The following is a 19295-nucleotide window of genomic DNA, read 5'->3' as shown; positions in this document are numbered from 1 at the left end:
GAAAATATCCTCCCTTTATAAATTTAGGAGATTATCTCCCTTTGTTTATGAATTCAAATTGCATTTCATATTTCAAAGTCGACATTAGATAGCTATTAGCAATTACTAGTTAGAAATGTGTTTTAAGTAGCAAAAATTATAAAGCTACCGCCCACAAGCGACGAAAATTGACACAATAATATAACCAGTATCTAGGAGAAATGGGCTTAAATCATGTGCATAAGTTTCATCCTAAATTAGTGTGCAAGCACAGGCTAATTTGGGACAGACTTTATGCACAGAAATTAAATCCAGTTTTTCTAGAACCCAGCTCTAATATAAATATCGAGTAGCACAGAAAGTCCACATACAGAAGCACTTAAAACACTAGGACCATACTGTGCAAGTCTCAGTTACTAACAAACTTGGAAACACAGCCTTTCATCTCCCCATCTATTTATCATCATCTACATCATCAGTTATCACCAGTCTACAAGGTTTATCATTTATTTTACTGTATGTTTATCAATTTTCAGGCTATTTATCAATGATAAAAGATAGTGAACCACTTCTAATCTGTCTGCAAAACAATTATTGCATCAATATTTATGGGCCTAATTTACACATAAGACAGCATTCACTATTTACCTCTAATCACAAGGTACATGAACCAGCAAAAACCTTCATTTAATCCAACCTGAAGGATTTGACTAACAATAATTTTACATTCCAGAGTTTTTGCTTTCCACATTCTCTAATTTCCATGGTTGAACACTGACTGACTGAACCCCATTAAAGTTTATATCAGTTCTGAATTAATTATCAGACATTCAGAATAACTAATTAATTAGCAGTATAGCCATACTCTCAGAGATCATTAAATCTAGCCTTTCTCTTAAGATATATTGTGACAATCCTAGGCAATTCCAAATCCCCAATGTACAATTTGGCAACCTGTATTCTTGAATATTTCTTGGTTCCTGATTTCTTAAAAAAAAATATCATTCCTTTAAATTTCTTTTTTAACAAATAATCTATTGAAAATTATACTCTTCACAGACACAAGAAAATAACAAAATCACTTGTACTAAGCATTCAAACAAAACATTATTCCATGAATATGTAGCCTGAGCCTCGGTTGGTATCAGGATACAGTTAACATTTGAACAAACATTTAGATTGCTGCATATTGTTAACAATCTGATTGTCAATAAATAACGATAATTTCCTTTTTATGATGATAAAATTATAGATAATATTTATGTCAATCTTATGGAAAATTAAATCTTTATCTAGGGTCAACACTCCTCTAATTATCACCAGTCACTGATTACTTTTAATTGTATCAATGAGGTTCTTCTGTATCCCTTACACCTAAAGATGGGAATGATGTAATTTAATAATTAATTAACTTCCTTCTTACATTTTGTGCTCTGACAAAAAAATAACAAGCATTCAAAATAATTGAACATAAAGTCATGTGCTGATGTAATTTTACTAACTGACATTTTGTTTATCTTTAATTTTGTTTATAAAAACAACAACATTCTCAAACACTTGAACATATTTAAAAGCAGTAAATGATTGATTTTATTCTTAGAATTTTTAAATTCATACACTTATTATTGATAAGTTATTATATTGTGCCATTTTTTCCCACTAACATACAAACACAATATAAATATTTTCTTGAGTTAAATTACTCCATCATTGTGATAACTACTATAAACACTAACTAATGACAATAAAATCAATTTGAATTCCTTAATTACACCATCAATGAAAGAATTATTCCTGGTCCACAAGCAAAACAAAAAGAAAATCCCAGATAAAATAATGCACTCAGATAGGATAAGAAATCAGTTAAGTATGACATATATATTGATAGAAGAAAGGTGAGTGCAATATATTTCACCCCAAACACTTCAGCGTTTACAGCCAGAAACCAGAACCCATCTCTTCACGCAATAAAAAAGCATGAGCCCATATTTACAGAATTGACCCTTAAGATACACTATATATCACAAAAGTGCTAACAAGAATACCACCTTCAATATCTGAGCTATGAGTGAAAATGAAACAAATGAAAATCAATGTTTCATTAGGTTGTCAATTGATTTGGAAATAAGTATATTACAGTCATAAATAGTAAAGTCAACCTTAATGAATAGCACTGAAAAGCTTACAATATTTCTAGCAGTGATGGTGTAGAATCTATAAAGACTGGGCAAGATTTTAGTGTAGGTGTGAAGTATTTTCATGTAAGAACTTTATAATAAACCGTTGGGTTTGGTAATAAACAGGGTGCTGGATAATGTGACTGTGTGGGGTTCACAATTGAACTTTAATGGATGTAAACACACCCCTATGTGGTTCTTTTCTTCTAAGCAATTTTTAAAACAATTTTTCTTAAGAATGTCAACTAGGGCATAAAAGACAGTTTTTTTATGCTGCTTAGGCCAAAAAATGTTGTGGTTCAGGTAACATTGAACAAGTTTTTAGGTAGGGTAGGTCGATTTTTTTTTATTTTTTTTTAAATTTTCTCCAGACTGTTTTTAAAAGTCATTCTATGCTGATGGTTTTCACATAAAACCTCTATGTAAACCATAGAAAAGTGTTCCCATTATGGTGTAGTGTATTTCCCGCATAGATACGCATAATCCCATCTCGATCGATTCCTTAATACATCCGTATCATTGCCATGCTTTCTATCTATTACTGCATATACTTACTACTTTGCCCGTCGCTACTCATTACCCGATAATCCAGTATATTCCAGTTTAAACGCAAATTCTGGTAAATATGATGAAAGTGCTCAAGAATTTCAAGAAACACAATTATTCGCCATTTTTCTTATGTATCAAATAAAGTTTGGCATTTGTTACTATTAACATGTAAAGATGAGATGAAATAACGTCCAATCTGGTCGTTTTTTTTTCCACTGAACTCGCGTCAATCGCCTGATGTGATGTTCATGTTTTTATACAACACAAAATACACCCACACTTTCCATGCGACGTTCTACATGTCTGCATAATTTTCGCGAGCTTTTTATTGAGACAAAGAATAAAGCACTGTTTATTTGATGCTAGAATTGTAAATGTCCTTTTAGCATTAAAATTCAGAAGCGTGTTTCGGATTACAAATTGAATAATGCTTATTTGAGAATCGAACGAAACATTAACAGTTGTGCATAATTAATTCAACGATAATTTGTTAAAGCGCATGTGTCAAATAAATGTTTTGAACCTATTATGCATGAAATGCACAATATCCACGAGGATTTTATCCCATTGCCATCATCTGTCTTCTAAGTAAGTGGCCGAGATTTCATCGAGGAGGTTTACACCGTAGGGACCGATGAGTGTGTCAAATAACAAAGCCAACAAACTGCGATTAAATCACACACTTATGAAAATTACGTCAGTCGTTGTCTGCATGATTTTACTGCAGGTACAGGTATGACTGCTTGCGAGTGTTGTCACTCATTCAAAGCATGCGCTCTCATTGGCCAATATCGATTTTCCATTACAACGATGATCCGCCTTAAGGCGGGTTTTAGGTGGGTTAAGAGATACATGACGTAATTGACAGAGGATCATAAATCGGTTCTCACAATTTTCGGATAAGTCGATATCGCTTTGATATTTATCCTACCGGAAAATGTTCAAAAAGTTTAGGGTCGGCACGGCAAAGAAAACTTTAGGGTCTGCGCATTTTCCTAGGTAGGGTCGGGTGACCCGAACCACAACATGTTTTTTTTAGGCCACCTGAATTAATTTATTTAATAAGTCTGTGTTCTTGGCCAAAAATTTTATGTGTAACGCAATCATTTACACAGTTTTTGCTGCACGCAACGTGTAATATGGCACCGAATTCAGACATATTCAATGATTTATGATGATGATGATGGTGATGATGATGATGATGATGATGATGATAGATTTACCTCCAGTAGCACATAATTGCCCGCATCCTCCATATCTGCTCAGTCCACCTGTCAGTTGAATTACTGACATTACCAAAAGTCAGAGTCCATTTGTCAAATCAACCACTTTTTGTTGCTTCAGAATGCTTAGATACAAATTGCTCACTTTATGTTATTCACCATAGTCTTCTTGCTTACCCAATGGTATTCACAATACCCATTAGTCACTAACTTGGTGTAATTCACACAAAAAATAAATCATCAAGTAACCCCTCTCTTCAACTGAAGGATATGCACTTCACAATGTTTTTTTCTGTAGTAGCATTCAAAATTATGTCTTTTAGCACAAGTGCATTTTCAAGGAAACAAATTGGCAAACTATTTTTTTTTAACAACTTCCTTAGTGTAACAACAACACCAAAAGAGTTTTTTTTAAGCCACCATACAAATATCCTTCAAAGCTTCATAACTTAACTGCTCTACCACTATTTTACATATTTTTACATAAGAGAGTGCTGTCTTTTTTTCATCAAATGTAAATCAAGAATGAAACACAACTTAATCGGTGACACACGGCCTAGGTGTACATTAATACATTGAACGTATTAACTTGCCTGGGGACGGTATATATTTGTGTTTGTCACGAATTCTTGTGTTACTACAAACTCTGTTGGACCAATGACCATGTTTAACACATGTGTGCTCATGTTCAAAGCTTAATTGTTGTTGTAATGGTCCATATTGGGATTTGTTTTACTAAGCAGAAACATTCATCAGAAAACAAATGGTTAATTAAAAATTATTTTAGCCTTACAAAATAATCAAATTGCGTAAATATTGTCCCATACTGTTATATGAAATCTAAAAATAACACACCTTTGCTAAGGAACTAATAATATTATTAGTTAACAAGAGATTGCCAAGCAATATGGTCCCCTACCGGTGAAACTCCACCATTGTCAGTAAAAATTTTTTTTACATATATTTGCTGCCGTAGCAACCAGAATTTTTGACGTAGGAACAAAATGAAATGACGTGCATAATCTCCATATTGCCATCTATCCATGTTTCAAGTTTCATGAAAAAATATGAAGAACTTTTAATGTTATCGCAGGATCCATAAAAGTGTGACTGACTGACTGACTGACTGACTGACTGACTGACTGACTGACTGACTGACTGACTGACTGACTGACTGACTGACTGACTGACTGACTGACTGACTGACTGACTGACTGACTGACTGACTGACTGACTGACTGACTGACTGACTGACTGACTGACTGACTGACTGACTGACTGACTGACTGACTGACTGACTGACTGACTGACTGACTGACTGACTGACAGACTGACAGACAGACAGACAGACAGACAGACAGACAGACAGACAGACAGACAGACAGACAGACAGACAGACAGACGGAGTTCAAGTTCAAACCATAAGTCCCCTCCGGTTTCACCGGTAGGGGACAATAAATATACCAAATAAATAGGTCAAACACAATTTGTTTCCAAACTCTCTCAATCTTACACCTGCTTTATGTACTTTGTATGAAGTTTATAGGTTTGAACTTTCCATAATAAAGAAAAAACAAACTTTTATCAATTCTAACACCTCTTTACACAAATATTTTTTTCCTAATTCATTTGGACATGATCGAATTGAAATTATTCTTTGTTACCATAATTTCTTACTTGAAATGAATTTTCAAGAAAGACAACTCTGGTTGCAAAGTGTCTCATTCACTCAAGAGTTGTTTCCCTTGTATTATTTCACCACGTAACAGAGAGCTAAAGATAGCAAAAAAAATGAAGTGGCATAGATATTTGGCAAATTGCTATGGAGACAATATTTTTTAAGAATTATTTTTCACAAAAGATACAATGAGTTTATCCTACTGTCAAATATTATACTGTAGGCCTAGAAACAGTAACAACAAAGTTGAATGCCTTTTGTCATTCTGCATTGCTATAGAGAGAAAAAAATACACATTTTTGTTTAGTTGCAGTAACATACCTAAACCTAAATGGAACATCTGTTATCAGTGAATTACACTTCAACTTGAATATGTAACAAAAATAAATGAGAAGCTCCTAAAATAACTATTTTACCAAGATAAAATAAGTTTAGTGGAATTTTTTAAATATTTTTTTTATTAAAAATGCTAAGAATGTAACCCCATAACTGCATCGATGTAACCCATTCCAGCAAGTGTTTGTATATGACGCATCTTAGGAAAATAATTCAAGTACCAATCTTATAAATCAGGTATTGCTATGTGCAAACCAAACAATTCAAAACCAGTGCAATATTGGAAAATATTACTTCCACTGGAGCCTCATTCTGGGAAAATGGGGCTTAATGCATGTGCGTATGTCATCAATGTATGTGCGTATGTCATCAATGTATGTGCGTATGTCATCAATGCATGTGCGTATGTCATCAATGCATGTGCGTATGTCATCAATGCATGTGCGTATGTCATCAATGCATATGCGTATGTCATCAATGCATGTGCGTATGTCATCAATGCATGTGCGTATGTCATCAATGCATTTGTGTATGTCATCAATGCATGTGCGTATGTCATCAATGCATGTGCGTATGTCATCAATGCATGTGCGTATGTCATCAATGCATTTGTGTATGTCATCAATGCATGTGCGTATGTCATCAATGCATGTGCACATGTCATCAATGCATGTGCGTATGTCATCAATGCATGTGCGTATGTCATCAATGCATGTGCGTATGTCATCAATGCATGTGCGTATGTCATCAATGCATGTGCGTATGTCATCAATGCATGTGCGTATGTCATCAATGCATGTGCGTATGTCATCAATGCATGTGCGTATGTCATCAATGCATGTGCGTATGTCATCAATGCATGTGCGTATGTCATCCCATATTATCCTGCGCAGTCCACACTGGCTAATAAGAGACAACACTTTCCGCTTCAAACTGGATTTTTGTTTTGAAGACTGTTCCATTTAACAAAAAATTCAATTAAACAAAAAAGTGTGGTCCTTGATTAAATGCATGGACTGCACAGGTTAATCTTTGAGGACACTACGTACATGCATTAAGCCCAGTTTTCCAAAAATGAGTCTCAATTACTTGTTTTTTATGCGAAAACAGGCCACCATATTTCACTCGTGCTTTTCACCCTTTGTGTACTCTATCTCACCTGAACAATGCGAAAGCACCCACACTTGTATTTACGACAAGTCATCTGAAAACATACTGTAATCAAGTAAACTGCTCCATTTACCGATTGATGGGCATTGATTGCCTGACGAGTTTTTTTTTGTCCAATTCTTTGATGTTAACTGATTGGATAAAGCAAACATGTTTTTATATATATACCACTGAAATGTTAAAGATTGGTTAACTACTTGTTTGATTGACGTTTCTGTCTACAATTATATAAAACACATTTTTTCTGTAATCTATTTTTATCATTTTCTCTCACCATGTCATATGGCCAGTTATGTGACATGCCAAATGGCCATTTACATAATGTTATATCAAGTAATTGTTGTATTCTGTCATGTGGCCATGCATGCAATGTGTTAGGCCTTCCTTAAAAATTCTTTTGTTTGGCATAACCCGCCCGATCTACTAAAAGACCCAACTGAATTTTTTTTTTGTTACTTTCCAAAAAAAATTTTTTTTTGCTCGCCAAAAATTCTTTCCGCTAAATATTTCCTTTCCGCTTTTTATCCTTTTCGGTTATTTGCGTCATTTAATTGAATGCTCTTTCAAGGATATCTAGAATAGCAATGAACAAAACGCGTACCAGTATTTATTCGAGTCGCCTATTTATTTAACATATGCATATGCGATGAATTAGACTTTAAATACAATTAAACCGCTCCTGTTTTTCTCGTATCCCTTTAATTAAAATACGCTGCTGTCGTTCAGGATAGTTTGGGAGTAAAAAAACAAATTAATTATCACCGTTCAATTCAATTCGGCAATCGGCAGAGATGTGTAATATTATTGCCATATAACTAATTATTTAATTATCACTCTTTAATTCAGATCGGTAAATATTCGGAAGAAAGATAAAAAGCGGTCAGCTTAGAAATATTTATTGATGGGTATTGTCACGTTTTTGTTTCATTTGCTTATCTCTTTATACGACTTTCCGACCGGTCGCTATTTTGGAGGCAGACGGCGATATTAAATGTGTATTCAAATTATACAACATCTGCGCATGAATGACCCAATATTATCTGATAGCTCCACCCGTCCTCACGTTTCATTCGACGTCATGTAATGTGTAAGCGAGCTCAATGCTGATTGGCCAGCTACCATTTGCACTTCATTAACAATAAGGTCAAGCTATGTCTAATCGGGTACAGACCGGGTTTCGTTAACTGTTCGAATTGCGAACACTTTCATTGAAACAAAGAGACAAATATAGAAAACCAGTCTGGATTAAAATGGCGGATGTTTTCAACGAAATTCTACTAGATTTTTGCAATTTAGATTTTTCTTGTGCCAAATTCTCAATATTTTCGCAAATGACTCAAATGGCGAACGACAGCGCGAGCATTGCGAACGTGTTATTATTGGAATAAATGCTCACTATTACAGGGCTCACGCTGTTGTTCGCCATTTGCGAAAGTATAGCGAATTTGGCTCAAGAAAATATAATTTGCGAATATGCTTAAATCTCGTTAAATTTCATTGAAAACATCCGTCATTTTAATCCGAAGTGTTTTTTTTAACTATTTTTCTGTTTGTTTCCATGAACAATTTGAAGCGCATATTATGGTAGCTGGCAAATCAACATTGAGTTCGCTATCGGGTAATACTGGGTCATTTATGCGCAGATAATGGAATACACAGTTGATATTGTCGTCTGCCTACAATATAACGGCCGAAGGCACAAGTCGTATAAAAAATAAGCAAATGAAAAGAAGCGTAACACTCAATAAATTATTATTAAGCTGATCACTTTACAAATATCTACCGACTATCGATCTGAAATAAAGGATGATAATTAAATAATTAGTTACATGTCGAAGATGTTGCACCTTTCTGTTCTTGATTGAAATTAAATTGTTATAATTACTTTGTTGTTTTTTTACTCACAAACTATGCTATTGTAAAGTAATATGTCAACCAAATAGTATATTAATTACGTATTTGCTAGGTTACTTGTTTTCATTTTCTGTAGTCAAACGATATGCACATTTTATTTCATGTGCAAAGTGTGTACAATTTTTCGGACTGTCGTTTTCAGATCAAATTTTTTTCGTTGATTATATTATATTTTCGAAGTTCTTTATAGAAAAAATAGACTTACTAATACACGTGCGGTGATACGGACGGTGCAGAAAAATCTTTACCAGAGGCAGAAGACTTGGAGCTTTATTTGATAATTACCTTTCAGTTTGGTATATGTCGGACTTCAATGTCAGAAAAAGATTACAAAAAAAATAAAAAAATCCCTACCTACCTACCCACCCAAATTTACCTGGGTCATGTTATGCCAAACAAACAATTTTTTAAGGATGGCCCTATGTGGTCACTTATGTTTTATGTTATGTGGTCACTTATGTGATATGTAATGTGGTCATTTAAGTGTCATGTCATGTGCTCATTTATTTCATGACTTACATGGTCGTTTGTGTGTCATTTAATGTGATGTTGTCTGTTGTGTCATCATTTGTGTAATAAGTTATTCTTCCAGCTGCCAGTGATATTTCATATGGCCATTTATATTATATATTATGTGGTCAGTTATTTGATACATTTATGTAATGTGTTATGTGACCAATTATGTGATCAATTATGTGATGTCATTTGGCCATTAATCTGATAAGCTATGTGGTAATTTATAAATGATCATTTATGTTTCATGTCTTTTCGGAAACTAATTACCACATGTCATTTGTTCTGTAATTTTTCCTACCATTAATTTTGTCCTATTATTTGTTATTTCGGTCCATTACAATGTGACATCACATGCAGGAAGTCATGCGTGTATCATGTAACCAGACATGACATGAAAGTGTCGGCATATTCTACAAGCAATTAAATTGCATGGCAGATATCTACAAGAATGTTTGACCATCTGAAGATTCATTGCTGTTAAACATGAACAAGTCTCATTTAATATCGCACACAATTGTAATGCGCAGGCAAATACAGAAGTTGATATGGTTAACCTTTTACCACTTGGCACTTAGATAGGTATTTTGACACATTTGTAGTCCCTTAGAAAGTTACATTTAATTAAAAACCTTTCTTACTAAATTCAAGTTTAAAGGCTTCATTTTCAACCCTTAGATACTGATGAGCAGCGAACAGCATAAAACCTGAACAGACTGCGAGTTACTCGCAGGCTGTTCTGGTTTTATGCTGTTTGCACATAGCCATTTTCAATTTGCTTCTGAGTGGGAAAGGGTTAACAGATATCAAGTTTCAAAGGCCTGCCATATCAGGCCTGTAACGGGGCAATATGAGACATCACCCAATTACATCAGGGTTATAAAAATAATTCACATATATAAATGAGGTATTCATTTTCAATGAGTTTGCACTTCGCAAGTATTAAAGAATTAGAATGATTAAGAGACAAATGGTAAATGCTGTTATGTTATAGTGGCTTTATGTGAGTATTTATGTGGCTTTGAATTATTGGAAGATAACATTTCCAAATCTTAATTCAGAAAAACATTAGTAAAATGACAATCCTCTTGAAGTTGAGAAATACAAATACACAAAATATATACATGACTTTGAAATATATTCCTATTTGCTGTAAGTTTCTAATGCGGACACCATATCCAAAACATCATAATGTTAAAAGTCTTAATATTTAGCATCAACAAGAGCTGTCACCATAGGATGACTTACCGGGTATGCCCCCTATAAACGCTTGACAGAAGTTATGAGCTTTTTTCGAAACCTAAACGCAGATTTCGAAACCAAAACGCGGACCCTAAGTTCAAGGTCAAGGTCACAGGGTTAAAAAAAAATTTGTGCGTATGGAAAGGCATTGTCCATATACACATGCATACCAAATATGAAGGTTATATCTCAAGGGACATAGAAGTTATGAGAATTTTTCGAAACCTAAACGCAGATTTCGAAACCTAAACGCGGACCCTAACTTCAAGGTCAAGGTCACAGGGGTACAAAAATTTGTGCGTATGGAAAGGCCTTGTCCATATACACATGCATACCAAATATGAAGGTTATATCTCAAGGGACATAAAAGTTATGAGCATTTTTCGAAACCTAAACGCAGATTTCGAAACCTAAACGCGGACCCTAAGTTCAAGGTCAAGGTCACAGGGGTAAAAAAAATTGTGCGTATGGAAAGGCCTTGTCCATATACACATGCATACCAAATATGAAGGTTATATCTCAAGGGACATAGAAGTTATGAGCATTTTTCGAAACCTAAACGCAGATTTCGAAACCTAAACGCGGACCCTATGTTCAAGGTCAAGGTCACAGGGGTATAATTTTTTGTGCATATGGAAAGGCCTTGTCCATATGCACATGCATACCAAATATGAAGGTTATATCTCACGGGACATAGAAGTTATGAGCATTTTTCGAAACCTAAACGCAGATTTCGAAACCTAAACACGGACCCTAACTTCAAGGTCAAGGTCAGAGGGGTAAAAATTTTTGTGCGTATGGAACGGCCCTGTCCATATACACATGCATACCAAATATGAAGGTTATATCTAAAGGGATATAGAAGTTATGAGCATTTTTCGAAACCTAAACGCAGATTTCGAAACCTAAACGGGGACCCTAAGTTCAAGGTCAAGGTCACAGGGGTAAAAAAAAATGTGCGCATGGAACGGCCTTGTCCATATACACATGCATACCAAATATAAAGGTTTTATCTCAAGGGATATAGAAGTTATGAGCATTTTTCGAAACCTAAATGCAGATTTCGAAACCTAAACGCGGACCCTAAGTTCAAGGTCAAGGTCACAGGGGTAAAAGAGATTTAGAATATATCTGAATTTCACTGTATATTCTTATTAAAATTGGAAACGTTAAGTAGATATATCTACCCTACTTGCGTTCCAATTTTAGTGGAACCAAATTTTTTTTTTCTACTTAACCACTAAATTTTCCCTTTAAAACATGAATTCATTGTTGTAGCCAGCATAAAGATGTAATTTATCTGATTGTGCGCCCATTTCAAAACATTCCCTGGTTACATGCTAAAAACTTGTTACACATCACTTGTTATTTAACCCTCACATCCCCACAGCTGGGTTAATTTACTGCATGAAAAGAAACAGTCACATATGGCCCATTCAATTCATTTGTCAAGTTTTATCATTATATTGAAAACCTGCCCTAAAATAAAAAAGTAACTGCAGTAATGCTCTATAAAACGTTTGATAGAGACATTCTTTACGCTTATACAAACATCAGTATTTATTTATAGACACGCTATTTACACTTGCATGTTTTTTTAAACACATGCATTAATTGATATATCCAGTGTTTAAATATATTGGGGCCCATTCTTCGAGAGGAGCGCGCATAACCAATTACCACTTAGATAGGAATGTTCACATTTTCTTGCATTTGTAGTCCCTTAGAAAGTTATATTCAATTTCAGACCTTTCTTACTAGATTCCGGTTTTAAAGGCTTCAATTCCAACCCTTAGATACTGATAAGCAGCAAACAGCATAGAACCTGAACAGACTGTGAGTTACTCGCAGGCTGTTCTGAGTTTAAGGTGTTTGCACATAGCCATTTTCACTTTGCTTCTGAGTGGGAAAGGGTTAAGGACCAATTTGTAATGTTTGGAAGAGATCGTAAACCACTTCTTTGGTACTTATTACTTAATGGTTGAATTCATGATAAATTGAGCCGCGATCTGTGAAAAGGGCGTCTGATGCATGTGCATAAAGAGTTGTCCCAGATTAGCCAGTGGGGACTGCACAGGCTAATCTGGGACAACACTTTACGCACATGCAGTAAACCCCTTTTTCACAGAGCACAGCACAAATAATTTTATATTGAAAAGTTTCATCTGATCACCTACCCTGTTCAGCATGCCACTGACTGGGGTAAGTTTGGGCGGCCCTGCCTCTAGCTCCTCGTAGATAGGCTCTTGCTCCCGACCATCTTGCCTTGTATCCATAGCAATTGGCCTAGCATCCATAGCAACAGGCTTAGCATCCATAGAAACTGGCCTTGTATCCCCAGAAACCAGCCTGGTGTCCATAGCCACGGGCCTTGTATCCATAGCAACCAATCGATGGTCCATGACAACAGACCGAGAATCCATGCCGAAAGTTCTTGTATCCATGGTCAGGGACCTCTCCCTTGGGTCCATTGGTGCTGCATCCCCGAGCTGTTCATTAGAGTAGGCCCGCAGACGCTGGTTTCTTCGAGCGATCACGGGAGTCGAACCGACCCCAAAAAGTTCCTCAGGCGACCATGTTTTTCTTCTACCCTGATTCTGCGGATAGTAGTAGGAGGAGTATGACGCTGACATGGAGTGTGACAGTCCCGGCTTTCTGGGGCTCAGGGTTGCATCCCCTTGATGAGAATTCTGGGAAGAGGTGGAGCTAGAGGTGCGAGGAGGTGGGGGCGGAGGATTCTTAGCGTGACCTTGACCTTGATCTTTGGTTAAATTGCTTTGGCTCCTGTAACTGAGCTGACTGGAGTTACTGGACTTTCGCTGGACAGCAGGCTTTCTACCGGTATTTGGATGCTGAATGTGGGAGTAGTCATCTTCGACGGAGTTACCCCCCATGTCTGGAGAATCCATCACATGGGCTGGGGTGGAACTCAGCTTTATGTTCGAATGAGACCTTGATCTTTGCTGCATGTTTCCGAAGTTTGGGTCGAATATGTATTTCACTTCGTGCGAGTACGTGCTATAGTTCGACACAGTCGGCGACACTACTTCTCGCACTGTACTCTGCGAAGAATAGAATACATCTTGAAGCGAAGTTGTTGAGTTTGTGACAGAATAATTATAATTATTCTGGGAATAAAAATCCTGTTGATTTGGGGAATAAAAATCCTGTTGATTTGGGGAATAAAAATCCTGCTGGTAGAACTCGTCCTCCGAGAACACTGCGTCAGACAGAGAGTCGTGTCTCTGGTGTCCGTGGTAACCACGCATCATTCTGGCTCACGGAGAGATCTGAAAATACACAACACAGAATTGCTTTAGTACCAGAATTACTGATCAAATGCATCAAACTGTTTTAGAGAGCTGGTATTTTATTTTTTCTTGGTTTTAGGCAATAAACTTGCAATTTGCCAGTGTCTGCCTGTATAATAGAAAATAGTGTGTGTATGCATTCCTTTGATATGTATTCATTTTTTTGTAAATAAAATATTGGCAATTTATTTTTTCCATTTTAATTTTTTTGTAAAATGTGCACTTTTTATTTTTAAAAAAATGTTTATTTAAGAAAATATACTTTTTCTACTTAAATGCACATCTTCCCTTTTTTATCAGCTTATTTTCTTCCATGAGATAAAACATAGCTTACAAGAAATTTGAATTACCGGTAATGCAACAAATGCAAAACCACTGCTAGTCATCCACTATACACCTATACACAATCAAAGTTTAAGCCAAGAATCAAACAATTCTCACACATAAAATGCACCTATGCAAATTTTGCATTGATCAATTACAAAATGATTCTGAAACACTTTGAAGTGGTTGTATTATGTAAATGACATATTCAGCTGCATATTAAAGTGGGGCAGTACCAATAGTGCACTGCTAAAGTGTGAACTGCTGAAGTGGGCTCTGCTAAAGTGCACTGACAGACAGACAATGCAGGGCACCACTTGAGCTATACCTCTCATCCAAAAACTGTCAAAGTTTGAGCTATTGTCTAGCCATTGATCTTAAGTTACAGTTTTGATGGTCAGTTTTGTGACAATCTGTTGTGAAAACACTATTGAATAATGGTTAATTACAACAATGTGGTTCCAGTACAACTTTAATTCTTGTTAAATGTTTGCATTTAGTAAACACAATGTCAAGTATCCAACAAAAAATAAGCCAAGTGTTGTTATTGTGGTCAGTATTCATTTCTTAAGATAAGCCTCAGATAAATATATCATTCTAGACAAAAAGCCATTATTGTTGTTTCTGCATTATTTATTTTCAATGTTAACAATTATGTGACAGCTTTATATAGGAGGGATAAAAATAATGCATTGTTAAGTTAAAATATTTACAGAAAAATAGCTCAGTCTCCATTGTAGATTTTTGGTTTAAAATATTTTACTTTTTATTTTACATATGTAACTGCCAAAACAAAGATCACAGAAAAATCATTTTAACCTTGACAAGAAACTGCTTCAGAAATAACAATGTTGTGGCTGATATGGTTTTTCTGTACAGGTTAATATAATGGCCCATTATCGTTCCAGGCTTTCAAATTGCCAAGACAAAAGTGTTTCAAATACAAATCGATTTGACTATGGTCAGAAACTGCTTCTTAACCCTTTACCTCTTAGATACGTATTTTGACCCACTTGTGGTCCCTTAATATGAGCTACATAATGAAAAAATGGTCTTTAGCCATAATGCAGCCAGCGTATCTCCAGACAAGCCTGCGCATCAGCGCGGTCTGGTCAGAAGCTATCTTGTCAACTAATGAGACAACAGCGGAAAGCGATTGCACAGGCTGGTCAGTATCTTCGCTGGCCGCATAAAGCTTTAAACCTATTTTCGGATGACATGGTTCATAAAATACAAACACCAAAAATAAAACATTTGACATAAAAGATCTATAATTTTGAATTTGGTAAAAAACTAACTTCTTAATTTATGTTTCCTCATGAATCTCATGGCAACACTTACAGCCTTTGTAATAATAAATATAAATATAACTTCACAAATCCTAAGGAAATGATAGGCAACCCTTCCGTCTCCAGACACGTTAATTAGTTAACCCCCTTACAAGACTCAAACAGCAGTACATCACGTCCCCAAGAAAACCTAATTTATAACAAAACATTAACTCCAAAATGTCAGCCACTAATCCATGTACTTTGCACAGAAACTGTTCATAATTGCTCTAACCTTCATCAGGACTTCAGAATTATGGCAACGGGATTAAACTAATACCATACTGGTACTTCTGTCTTAGCACAACCAAGATATTTTATCAGTATTAGAGAGACATTCTTTCCGTCACCAGTCCTGTATCAGGTACTTATCAGTCCAGGTGACTGCTTCTAACAATACGAATGAGCCATGCTCCTGGAAATGGGGCTTCATGCATTTTTTTCCAGATAAGCCTGTGCAGTCAGCAAAAATTTAACCCTTTGCATGCTGGGAAATTTGTCTTCTGCTAAAATGTCGTCTGCTAAATTTCTAAAATTAGCATTTTCTTCAAACATTTTCAAAGAATACTATCAGAATAGCAAACAGTTTGGATCCTGATCAGACGCCACGTTTTGTGGCGTCTGATCTGGATCCAAACGGTTTGCAAAGGCCTTTAAAATTCGGTTCCAGCACTGAAAGAGTTAACAGGAACAACACTTGCCACTTTTACAGTAATTTAAAGGGTTACTGGAGAGTTCAGCGAAACACCACTTCGGCGAATTGATTATAAAAAGTAGGTGTTAAACCGGTTCGGCGAAATGATTTTTAGTTGATTACGCCTTTACATAACTACTTAATAGGTGTGAATAGATCGATGTACAGCATTGCTATCACATTCCAATTGTATATTTTAATTAGCGACATTGTTTTCACACTTAATATAAAGAAAGCTTGGCTCAAGTGAGGCTGTCAAATTTCATCACCCGAAAACAGCTCACAGTTTGGTATTTAGTGATGAATGTCTTAGTACATAAGAAAATATTTGGATTGTTATAAAAACATTAGCACCTGATATATAAACTTACACTGAATACATCAATACACATCAAAAATGCCCATAGTATTACCAGTAATGACCTTGTGATTTGAATATTTGCACACTTTAATAAATGATATTTTAAGCACATGCATTTAGACCCATAATCACATAGCAGAACTCATATTGTGCCAGCACTTAGGGTGTTGTTGTTTTTATCGAGTGCACCAGGATTGTCTCCCATATGGCCATCGCCCCCAGAAAGACGTGTTAGTTGGTTACGGGGGATAGTGCAAGATACAGGAGACACCCCGTTCCAGAGGTGACCCTGGGTCTTTTAGTGCCCGGTGTATAGAACCTAGTACACTGCACCTCGGTTTAACATCTCATGCGAAAGACGAGTTAGTAGGTTAGGTGCAGCGAGGAATCAACCAGCGATCTCTGGATTGTGAAGCCAGTGTGTTACCACTAGACCACGGATCCGCTACAACCCAGCACTTTGGGATACATGAGGCTTTCTTATATAATGGTGAACAAGCATACATACAACACATAAATGATGTTTAAAGATTACTTTGCCATTTGCCCCCTTTATAACCCCAACCCAGTGGGAGATGAAATTATCCCAGATCTACAGTCTGTCAGTCATCAAATTATTTTTGATAAAATATAACCCTGTTCAACATGTAAGAAGTATGACTTGAATGATACAAAATATTAAAAATCTGGTGAAAACATACGGTGACAACATTCTGGTGTAAAAATCCATTTAAAAGTAATTATGGTCATTGGAAACATAAAACTTACTGCGTCTAAGAATACTCCATAAAGTTGAACAGTAATTATCTTACTTAAAACACAACAATATTATATTATATATCTTTAGAGCATAATCAGAGTAAATTAATTTTTGTTAAGCATCAGCTCTTGAAATATTTGCAACGATTTTGTATGCAGCTTACACCAGTGCAGGTTACATTAGACTTAGTACATAAGAAAATATTTGGATTGTTATAAAAACATTAGCACCTGATATATAAACTGACACTGAATACATCAATACACATCAAAAATGCCCATAGTATTACCAATAATGACCTTGTGATTTGAATATTTGCAATGTCACACCATTAGTTAAACCCACTGAATATATAATCCATTTGATATCAATGAAGCATATGCAAAAAAATGAATATATTTATGAATTTAATCAAATGAAAAATGGCTCACTCATAAAAAACACAACTATTATTTGGTTTTGTCAATTTAAAAAAGGCTAAATATTGAAAGACATCATTTATTAGAATTTTCCATTTATCATGCTAGTTATATATCCTACCTATATAATTCCTTGTTTTCTTACTGCTTATAGTACCTGTATTACTATACACGCTTTATATTGTAAATTATCCACACAAATACACATACAAATTGTGTCCACACATATCTGTCAGCTATAAAAATTATTTTCAATAGACTTTTTAATTCCACAACTCAAGCAAGTCCAAATCTGTCCTGACACTTTCCTGGATAGAAACTCAAAACCAATTACCTTAAGGTGTGATTTCCTATTATATATTTACATTTTAAAGACAGAGGTGATCGTTTGATCTCCAATTGATCCCCAACAGATAACAAAGCCCAATGTGATGAAGTCAAATAAACAATAGAGATCTGGCTGTCAAATTTATATGGCAGTTTTGTCATTTTTGACAGGTACTGAATATCTGGCTCAGTTTTGCTGATTTCTGCTTGATATCTGTTTAATTGATCTTCACACTTAAATTGGACTCTTTTTAAATTGCATGCACACCTTGTATATATAAATGTTTATTTTTATTTAAAAGATTTGTTTATAAATTGTATTTAATTTCTGTTGATTATATTATATTTCAAATACCTATGGTATTTATTACTAATGACAAATTTATTAGTTACTGTAGAATAAAAATTTGCATAATATATAATTGCATTATTTTAATTAATTTAACAGCGAAAAGGGTTTTTAAATTCTAAAATATCAAACCATTGCAATGTATGCATGCACTTTAAAAATACATTTAAAATGATATATAAAAAAACAATCGTTGCTAATAAAAGTCACAAAAAATTGCTAATTTATATACAAAAAGTATAGTCAGACTATCAAAATAAAACATCCAGAACATGAAATAAACAGTTTAGCTTGAGAAAAACATCAACATGATGTCAGTTTGAAGTTTGATGTCTTATTCTAAATTCTCATAAACCAGCTTTATAAGAACGTTATTACTTATCTGTCACATGCTGTTATTACATTTGTGTGAGTATCACCTGACATTAATGCTTCATACTTTGTGGGGGCATCAAAAGAAAAGTAATAAGTCATAGTTTACAAACAGGTGAAACAACACTCTGATACAGAAATGTTTTACTGAAGTACACAGATAGAATAATTTTTTTTTTGCATATCACTTTCAACTGGAAACAATTACAAAGTGTTTGAAATGCCTTCCATCATTTGTGTGCATGCCAGTTGATACAATATTCAGAGTG

General features: G+C 35.1%; 1 protein-coding gene across 6 annotated transcripts in view; it reads right to left on the bottom strand.

Annotated features, from left to right (window-relative positions):
* LOC127842323 (leucine zipper putative tumor suppressor 2 homolog) overlaps positions 1-19295 on the bottom strand; it is a 109284-nt gene that overhangs the window by 28933 nt on the left and 61056 nt on the right. For 4 of the 6 annotated variants that reach the window (XM_052371756.1, XM_052371759.1, XM_052371761.1 and 1 more), the window contains exon 2: positions 12959-14071. In XM_052371756.1, coding sequence (XP_052227716.1) covers positions 12959-14053 — 1095 coding nt within the window. In that variant the 5' untranslated portion in view covers positions 14054-14071. Of the gene's footprint in view, positions 1-12958; positions 14072-15979; positions 16074-17567; positions 17700-19295 lie in introns of those variants that run through there. The other 2 variants (XM_052371757.1, XM_052371760.1) reach the window with 2 other exon arrangements.

Source organism: Dreissena polymorpha, chromosome 8 (assembly GCF_020536995.1).
Source record: "Dreissena polymorpha isolate Duluth1 chromosome 8, UMN_Dpol_1.0, whole genome shotgun sequence".
In the NCBI taxonomy this organism is placed as follows: domain Eukaryota; kingdom Metazoa; phylum Mollusca; class Bivalvia; order Myida; family Dreissenidae; genus Dreissena; species Dreissena polymorpha.
The sequence above is the reverse complement of the archived record's forward strand: the minus strand, read 5'-3'. Positions and strand labels throughout refer to the sequence as shown.